The sequence below is a fragment of the Poeciliopsis prolifica genome, unplaced genomic scaffold (genome assembly GCF_027474105.1).
Source record: "Poeciliopsis prolifica strain line A6 unplaced genomic scaffold, Auburn_PproV2 SCAFFOLD065, whole genome shotgun sequence".
NCBI classification, from domain to species: Eukaryota; Metazoa; Chordata; class Actinopteri; order Cyprinodontiformes; family Poeciliidae; genus Poeciliopsis; species Poeciliopsis prolifica.
The window spans coordinates 2214721-2223955 of NW_026562440.1; the positions used below are offsets into that span (position 1 = coordinate 2214721).

Here is a 9235-nt window from a genome sequence, read left to right on the forward strand (position 1 = left end):
GTGAACGGAGGAATGATGTTAGTGCATTTATTGCTGCCACCTAGTGGAAATGAAGAATGTTCCTTTCTTTTCATTTCACAAAACACCCTTAGTCTTATCAGTTTTTCTTTTTCTTGAGCACTTTTTTGTTACATGTAACCTTTATCACTAATAAATAGCATGTTGTGTCTGCCTGGGCATGACTGGAGTTTGCTTTTCTTTCTAAAAAGTACGGAGGTAAGACATGGCGTGAACAATAGTGGTTTAAGAAACCTTTACTGTCTCCCTTTATGTATTAAAAACTTCAAATAAAAAGCAACAGGATTCAAAGTGGAAATATTTTTTAATTCTTAATGGCCCTGAGAAGTTTCAAAAATGTATTTGGAGAACAATCTCTGACAAAGAAGCATGATTGGGGGCATTAAAACAAGAGCCTCTTCTGCATTAAACAGAAAAGAAGGGAACAGAAAATTGCCTCTTGTGCCATGTTGTACGATTTTGTCTTTTCCTAAAGGGAAGGCAGAAGACAACAACATAGCTAAAACAATACTATATATATAACACTTTTGCAGAAAAAAAAGAAGGATTTTATTGAAGACAATAGATCAAAGTTTCTGTGGGACAACCTGGTGCTATGTACAAAATGTACAGATTGTAACTGTATTTAGGGAAAAACAAGCAACAGAAAACATTTGATGTAAAACAGTGCAAATGTACTTAAACAATAACAACTTTAAAAATGGCATAGAACAGACTTCTGAATATTACCTCTACAATTTTCCTCAGATTTCTGTAAGTATGAAGGTAGGTAGACAAAAGTCTGCCTGCTTCAGTATTTGATTACATTATAAATTTTTTTTACAAACAATAAAATACTCATGTACAAAAATAGAAGCATTATCTGAACCTCTGTTTAAAGTAACAGTTTTGAAAAGGTTCTCAATCCCAACACATACCAACAACAACAAATAAAAAAGACAGAATGAGACAAACGGTTATCAGAACTCCCCCTCAAAAAAGAAAAGTTAAAAAGACGTACTCAGTAGTTTCTGCAGAAATCTGTTAAGAAGCTTGTTTATTCTAGTGATGGTCACATGTGACGTAGCATGAGTTTAACTAGTTAATAAATGGCGACGACCCTGACTGCGTCTGGTGTGATGGGAAACCTGCAACAGAAGAACGGGGTTAATATTTCTGAGACAAGACGGTGAGGAAAAGGGAATTTGGGTTGTAACTGTGGAAACATACAGGAGGCGTATCTGGGCTACCAAATGGAGAGAGTTCCACTGAATTTTCTTTGTCTGAGGAAGTGTCGTGACGGTGCTGAGCAAACTTTTTCTTTAGTGCCCGAGCAATCAGAGCGGCGGGGTCATTTAGCAAAGCAGTTTCACATTTATTGCTTCTCCTCCTGACTGGAGTGCCTCCTGGTGATCTGTAAAGAAAACAGACTCTAATGTTTACCACAAAGCAAATTTTCTGCAGCAGTTAAACAATGGAATACACAAAAAATACTTCAGATTGGAAGTTCCAAATTCAAGAACTGCTTTTCTCAAGGTCCTTTTAAAATACTTTTGGTGGAACAACAACTCAACTTTTTCTGGTATCTGAAGAAGGTGTTGTGGAAAAATAATGCAATTTATTAAATTTTTATAATTAATTTATTACTTAATTATCGCAAGTTCTGATTGGCTGAGCAGGTCCCCATAACAACTCCTGCCCCAGAAGGTCTATCTGCTGCCTGAGACAGCTTCTGATACTCAGCAAAAAGAGAGACAGAATCAACCAAGAAAACTTCTTTGAAAAGGCCAGGGGTCTCATGCATAAAGTGCGTGTGCGCACAATGTGCGGCGGCATATTTTACGCACAAGCCGGCATATATAAAAATGAACTTTGCGTCAAAGTTTGCGTAAATGCACGCACACTCTTTCACTGGCGTGAAACTGTGCGGCAGCCATGCAAACTTTTTCTGCGGACCATATCAAACTACAAAGCGTCAAAACTCCCCTAAATACACTAAAATCCGATTACATTCATCGTTATTTAGACCAAGAAGCATCGATACCGATGTTTTAGGGATTTTTTTATGAATGAAACTGAACCGCATTTATCCTCAGACAATAACCTAACACAGAAAATAAAGAAAGCAAAAATAAAACGGATGTGAAAACCTCAATAGGATGTAAAAAATATATTTCCTCAGTTTTTGTCTCATAAAGATGTAACAGTGTTCTGTCCAAAATGCATCCATGGGGTAATTTCATTCTCACTAAAAAATAAAAAAATGTTTGGATCATCAGATAAAGTCCAAACAGGTTTGATTATATATCTATTATCTGTGTAGATAATCATCAGGTTTAATTATCTACTTGTTTGTAGATAATCACACATGTTTAAGTACCTGCATAAAGGTGAGCCTCTAACTGTGGAGCACCTTGGCTCTGATGGAGCACATCGCCAATGGAAGAATTCAAAGGGGCCGATTGATCATATTGATCTGCTGGGAAATATTGATCTAGAGCAGGGGTGCTCAAATCCAGTCCTCGCGAGCTACCGTCCTGCAACTTTTAGATGCAGCCTTACTCCAGCAGACCGAGATCAGCTCTGAACAGGTCTGGTAATGAGCCATTCATTTGATTCAGGTGTGTTGGAGCAGGGATGGATCTCATAGTTGCAGGATGGTAGCTCTCAAGGACTGGACTTGAGCGCCCCTGATCTAGAGTTTAGATTAATCCAGACTGATTATCCTGGAGCTCTGAGCAGAACTTATGGAAGTCCAGTCCAGCTGCAATCATCCTTCAGTGGAGCCGCCAACTTTGTGAATGCGCCTTTCTGGACAGAAAGCAACTCTACTCTTTAAATGTACAACTTATGCACATGATTCCACTATTTTTAATAAACGTCCATTTTACCCACTTAAATGACTCTCTGTCTGTCTTTCAATACCTGGCTGAATGCTCTGCTGTTCAAACAGGCATTTGCACAATCTCTTTATTTTCTGTTTATTATTATTATTTGTATTTTTTTCCTTTATTTAAAATGTATTATTCTTACTTTTTTTTTTTTTGAGGTTATGTTATGTTCCCTGAAAGCACCTTTTAAATATATATCATTACAATTATTATACTGCTACAAACATTTTACGTTGCCATGGTTCTTGCTTCTCGTGGTGGCAGACTTCCAGGTATTTATACTAATTTACATATGTATTTATGGAGGCGACAAGTTCTTCTTGAGAACAGAACAAAATCTTACCTCTGAACTGAACGCAGTTTGACTTGATTTAAATCCCTCAGAACGTCCAGCATCGAAGGAATCAGTTTGTTTTCCATGTTTTTGCTGAACCCTGATTGCTGGGCCTGAAGCTGACCCTTATCAGAGTTGTTGTTCCTGCGCTTTTTGATCAGATCCATCACAGATGATTTCTCGCTGAAGGCGCTTTGGGAAGAAGGAGGCAATGGAGGAGGTGGAGGAGGAGGGGGAGGTGCATGAAGAGGTGTGGAGGTGAGAGCCGGGAGTGGAGCAGGGGACATCAGAGGTGAAAACGGAGCATTCTGGGTGTCAGTCAGAGCTGAAAAGTAAGGAAAGGATCATTAAGATCATTATTTTTAGAGTGTTTGGTTTGCAGAAAAATCTCAAATGTACCTGAGGTTGGAGCTGCAGTAACAATCATGGCGATCTGAGCCCGAAGCTTGAGCAGTTCACTCTCCAGCTGGGTGATCTTCTGCAAGGCTTCAGGATCAGCCCTCTGTCGCACACAGCCTTCTCCTCTTCTCTCAGCTTGATTCTGAGCCAACCTGGGAAATCTCATCAAGTCTTGACTAAAAATGCCATCTTTCTTTGGAGGTAAATGGTTCCTTAAAAATCACACACAATAATATCAGTAGTGCATTTCCTTTTAATCCTGCTATTAAAATATGTTAGCGGGTATACATTGTGTATACATTGTGCAAACATGTGTTCACTTTTCATAAAGCTTTAATTATAATTCAGAACTGTTAAACTTAATAAGCAGAGCACTGTTAGTCTTTCCTTTGTGAAATATTTAACAAACCTTGTAAGATTATAGCAGACAATTGAAACATAATTTGAAACTTTTGACAACTTCCGTTATAAAAGACACATATCCTGAATAATTCATCTGTAAAAAACAAATCTCTCACACGAGAATGGAAAAAAAAAATGCAAAAGCTGATGCAACCTCGCTGCATAAGTCTGCAGACCCTCTGTTTTTTTTTTTTTACTGGTATTTTGAATTGTGTAGAAAAATCTAGGAAGCATCCTATATCGGAATCTACATCACTTTCTACTGATGTTGCTCATGTTTTAGGTCATTGTATTGGTCTGATAAGAAATACTAGCTCAACATTAAAGGCCGATGTTTATTTACAATATGTTGCACTGGACCCCCTGTGTGTTTCAGAAGGGAATAGGGTTAATGATGTAGTACTTGTTCAGTCACGAGACATTGATAGTTATGCAGTGCATGGTTATAAGGATGTTCAAAGCAGAAAAGCAACGTAGGCAAACTGGTTGCTTTTACACAGTATTGAAAGTGTGGAAAGATATACGTATAACATCAGTTATTGGCCATAACTACAATATTAATAATGAACATTCACCCAAATTTTCAATCGATGCATCCTTACAAAATTTATAATTATCTACCATTTATCATAAATAATTCAAAATATTAATGAGCTTTCAAAGTTAGATTTATAACCAACTGCAATCATAGAAATGACTGAACTCTGCAGTTCATAAAATTAAGTACATATTGTTTTGCTCTTTTTAGTTTAACTTTTTTTTTTACCGACTATCACTAAATAAGTTTCTAGTTTAATTTGTGTTTTCCTAATATAAAAACAAAAGGAAAAAACAATTATAGAAAAAAAGAAAAGAAAAAAAAAAGCATTTTGATCTTCTGATGCATTGTCATTCATTCTGTACCTGGTTCTGGCAAAGCTCTCCCCCTCATAGTCAAACACCCACATGACATCTGCAAATGTTGGTATGGCAGGTGCATCAGCTTCTATCTCAATGTATCCATGGGGCTTATAGGTAACCAACGGGATCTGAGATAAAAATAAATAAAAAAAAATCATAGCTAAATTCTGAGAGGAATTAATTATCATATTATATGTTTTTATCCAACTCTAAATATTTTAAGTGATTTTTTTTTTTTTTCAGTAAATGTCAGAGAAATGGTAGGAATCTACATAACTTTAATAAATAAGATTACAGAAAACCTTTCTTGTTACCAAAAGGATTCTTAATTAATTAAAACAGAAACCCTAATTGCACATTAGGAAAAGTAATTACTGGATCAATTAAGAAAAGCTACTATGAAAAACAGAGATTGTGCAACTATCTCGAGATAAACACCACTTTATGTTCTAATTACCTGAAAATGAACACGTGGAGTGGGCTTCAGTGGGAGATTCGTGCCGATCATTCGTACAATGCTGCGATACTGACCGCACAGCTGAGTGTCCCACACAGGAACAAGCTGCAGTCAGGATGAAAAATAAGTAAGAAACAAGTTAATGTGACACAGCGGTGAGAAGAGAGATTACAAATGTTGCATTTATTGAGCTGTAACAGGACTGCAGCGTCAGCAGGCTTACCATTTCTGGAGGTACACCAAAATAGTCCAGGACCATCCGCAGCACATAAAGAATATCCTCTACTAAAGACATGGCAAGGACTTTTTCCTGCAGCAGCTGATGACTGCAAAGCTTCTGTTTCTGCTGACGGATAAATGGTGAGGCAACCACAAAGAGAAGTCACCTGAAATGACCACATAACACACCCGACCAAGTCTTGATGGCATCAAATTCCAGAACGCAAAGACAGACATTTTAATGCAGAATAAGCTCATGTTCTTACAAAATAGATCTATCCAAATCATTCAAACAAATTCAATCAGTGCATGGTCTATTTAAAAGGTTAAAAACTTGTATACCATATATTAGCACACATTTATAGGGGCATGAAAAAAACAAAACAAAACAATCCAACACAAAATGTTCATAAAATCATTTGGAGAGGTTTAAAAAACAACAATAATAATAATGTGAACGGGTAACTGCATAAATTCAGAAAGAATGTCAAGCTTCAATGCTTTTATGCTGATTGATGTGTGTGTAATCAGTATTATGCAGGAAGGACAGGACTCTCTTCAATAACGACAAAATATTAAAACAGAACGTGAGAGACAACGAAGCAGATATAAAACTGGACAGAAGGCAAATATTCCATCTGCAACGCTGCTGAGCTGGTAATGCAAACCCTTTTAAGCTGGTGCCATTTTAACCCAAAACATGGTCACAACACATGGTCAAAACATGGTCACAACCAACATAATTTTAATAGCATACGGTCAGGAAATCTTTCAGATCTTTAATCATCCTCTTTTAAATTAGTTCAGCTGAAAACCCTGATATTTTTAGATATCGGAACTAGAATATTACTTTAAGAGAAAAGAAGTACTGTCCTGACTGAGCACTGCAGTCCCGCAATGCACGGGGGAAAGCTGCAGAGGTCATCAAAAGTAAAGTACCTGAAAACGCCGCAGCGAAGATGAGGTTTCAAAAGTATAAATCATAAGAACTTACCGTCAACTCTTCCTATAGTCAGAGAAGCCACATGTTAATAGTCAGGCATCTCCTCAATCCTTTGCCGAAATTGAAATTAAACCAGTTTAGAAAAAGCAGTTTGGTTCCTCACGCGTCTAAGCAGCACATCCGTAAAGTCAAATAATGCCGCAGTAACAAAACCCTTCCTGATTGGCTGCAGATTGAGGAGTGGGGCAAATATCCAATAGGAGAGAGCGACTTACAAACGTTTGGCACCGTATGTCAACCAATAGCTCGTCGCGAGAGGACCCACCAAATTTGTATTTTTCTGCACGAGCTACTTCTTCTCTTTGGTAAGGAAACGCATTTATGTTCCTTTAATAACGTCTATTACATTGTGGGGACCTTTATTGAATGTAATTAGCGAAGGTTCATTGTTTAAAGTTTGAACAATCAATGAAATGTATTTTAAGTCGCGTAGTTTCTTAACAATGTCATAAGACAGTAGCGTCGTTAGCTTGCCATAATGGAATGCAGAGGATCGGATCGTTTATGTATATTTTACAAATAACCCTTTTTTCCAAAGATGAGTGTTAAACTTTACTATTTGATCATATTTATGTCTTGTCTCTTTTAAAATAAGCCACATACTTGAGATTTAGGCGCTTCAAGACAACTCTTTCCACTTGGTTTTGACGTCAAAAATGGCCGGATTGTCATTGAACGTATCTTCCAGTTTCAGGTTTGGCCAGATTTTCAGACATGATGGATGCACTGTCGGTGGTGTGTCAGCTGCGGGACCTGGCGTCTGAACCACAGAACCGAGCTGTGATTGTCCAGGACCAAGGTTGTCTTCCAGGACTGGTTCTCTTCCTGGACCACCAGAATCCAGAAGTGTTGTTTGCAACCCTGCAGGTACAGAAATGTTGCAAAAGTATTGATTTCCCCTTAAAATGTTTTAGATACTCAAAATATGCATATCATTTGTTTTGTTTTTTTGTGCTACGTGTATTGTAAAGTATAAGAACATTAATAAATGTTCTCAAAATGTTTTATCTCAATAATTAAGTGATGATATATCCTGTCCTCCAGACATAAATCACCATAATTTGTATTTGTTTTGACTGTTAAATTGAAAACCAGTCAGTCATATTGAACAACCAGTCTTTATTGTTTAAGAAATAAAAAATGTACAATGCATGATTTTTTTTTTTGAATTATTATTTTTATTTATTTGTGTTCAGACTCTTCGTTATCTGGCTGAATTGCCTCTCAATGTACCCATTATGAAGAATGAGCTGGGTATGATGGTGAGCTTGGAAAAACTTATCAGGAGGTAAGAAATTTGACAATATTAAAAAGATAATACATTTTTATAAAGGTGATACTTTTATGCTGGAAAATATGCATCACCCAGTGTGGCTTATCAATACAGTAGATACAAGTGATGTTTTTTCCCCACAGGGAGGGCCTGTCTCTTGATATCACAGCTCTGGCTAAAGAGGTTTATAGCATTCTGAGAGCACCTGCTAATCCAGCACCACGCACACCGGAGAGGGAGAAAAGAAGGAAGCCCCAGTTCTTTATCAATTCTACCAACAAGAAGGCTAAGTCTGTGACATTACACATCCAGGGGTTGGACAGCACCGTAAGTTTTCTAACTTATTTACAATCTGATTTATGCTTCATCTCGTTTACTCTTGCATTTTCTTACTGCGTTCAAGCAACAAAGAGGCTTATGTGAAGAGGCTCTTCTGAAAGTCAAAGGGGTGATCAGCTTCACTTTTCAAATGGCCTCAAAGAGGTGCACAGTCCGCATCCGTTCGGACCTTCCCACCGAGGTAAAGAGAAGGCATTCAACTTTATTTTATTCTGGTTTATGCCTGATTGAAGCCCGTCGAATGCAACCAGGAAAAAAAGTGGTGCATTTTGTCTGAACTTGTGCATTTTCTGTCAGAGTCTGGCCACAGCTATCGCTTCCACTAAGGTGTTGTCGGCTCAGCAAGTGGTGAAAAACGAGGCCGGAGAAGAGGTGAATATCATTCAAATAGAATTTCTGCAAATCCAGACTGAGCTTTTAAAATATTTAATATCTCTTCCTTCAGGTTTATGTCCCTCTGAACTCTTGTGGCGCTCAGGTGCCACAAAACGCAGACATCCCAGACTACCTCCCAGAGGACGAAGAGAGCCCACAGAGGGATGTTGACAAAGCAATTTCCCGCACTGCAGCTAAGGAAGATTCCAGCGGGAGCTGGCTGAATGCTGCTGCTAGTTTTCTCACAAAAACCTTCTACTGGTAAAGCTCTGATTTTGTCCTAAAAATGTCCATCTAGACTCCCTCTTCTCATTGCTGAGATGGAGTCCTCATACAAGCTGGAATGTTTGCTGATATGAGGGGTTTTGTCGAGTCTGCCATTCAACAAGCAACTACAAAATCATTGCTTTGTATGTACAGATTTGCCTTTCTAAAAATCTTTCACGCTAAATGAAAGTAAACTTGTGTATGTCTCTTTCTTTTTTGTGTTCCATTTACTTTGGACTTTTTAATTTGTTTTTGCCTTTTCTCAGCATCGTTTACCTCCCAACATGTCAGTCATGTTCATCTTACTGTCTTACTGTTTGTGACTACTTGAACTGGTTTATGCTGAAATAAATGTACAAAGATTGTCTGTATTGTTTGT

General features: G+C 37.7%; 2 protein-coding genes across 4 annotated transcripts; one reads left to right on the forward strand and one right to left on the reverse strand.

Annotated features, from left to right (window-relative positions):
• Positions 1 to 1025: 1025 nt before the first annotated feature.
• Positions 1026 to 6739, reverse strand: mtfr2 (mitochondrial fission regulator 2). Of its 2 annotated transcripts, none has more exons than XM_055019969.1 (8): positions 6594 to 6739; positions 5604 to 5723; positions 5381 to 5485; positions 4927 to 5051; positions 3622 to 3833; positions 3232 to 3547; positions 1228 to 1411; positions 1026 to 1145 (listed from the first exon to the last, which is right to left on the reverse strand). In XM_055019969.1, the coding sequence occupies exons 2-8, from the start codon at positions 5673 to 5675 to the stop codon at positions 1092 to 1094; spliced, it is 1068 nt and encodes a 355-aa protein (XP_054875944.1). In that variant the 5' UTR covers positions 5676 to 5723; positions 6594 to 6739; the 3' UTR covers positions 1026 to 1091. The 2 variants fall into 2 exon arrangements, with proteins under 2 accessions (XP_054875944.1, XP_054875942.1); XM_055019967.1 differs by having other exon boundaries at positions 5604 to 5766.
• A 125-nt stretch (positions 6740 to 6864) lies between these two features.
• On the forward strand, positions 6865 to 9002 carry armc1l (armadillo repeat containing 1, like). Of its 2 annotated transcripts, none has more exons than XM_055019971.1 (7): positions 6865 to 6907; positions 7291 to 7469; positions 7799 to 7890; positions 8019 to 8202; positions 8279 to 8395; positions 8512 to 8586; positions 8660 to 9002. In XM_055019971.1, the coding sequence occupies exons 2-7, from the start codon at positions 7317 to 7319 to the stop codon at positions 8852 to 8854; spliced, it is 816 nt and encodes a 271-aa protein (XP_054875946.1). In that variant the 5' UTR covers positions 6865 to 6907; positions 7291 to 7316; the 3' UTR covers positions 8855 to 9002. The 2 variants fall into 2 exon arrangements, with proteins under 2 accessions (XP_054875946.1, XP_054875945.1); XM_055019970.1 differs by lacking the exon at positions 6865 to 6907 and adding an exon at positions 6951 to 6970.
• The last annotated feature ends 233 nt before the right edge of the window (positions 9003 to 9235 follow it).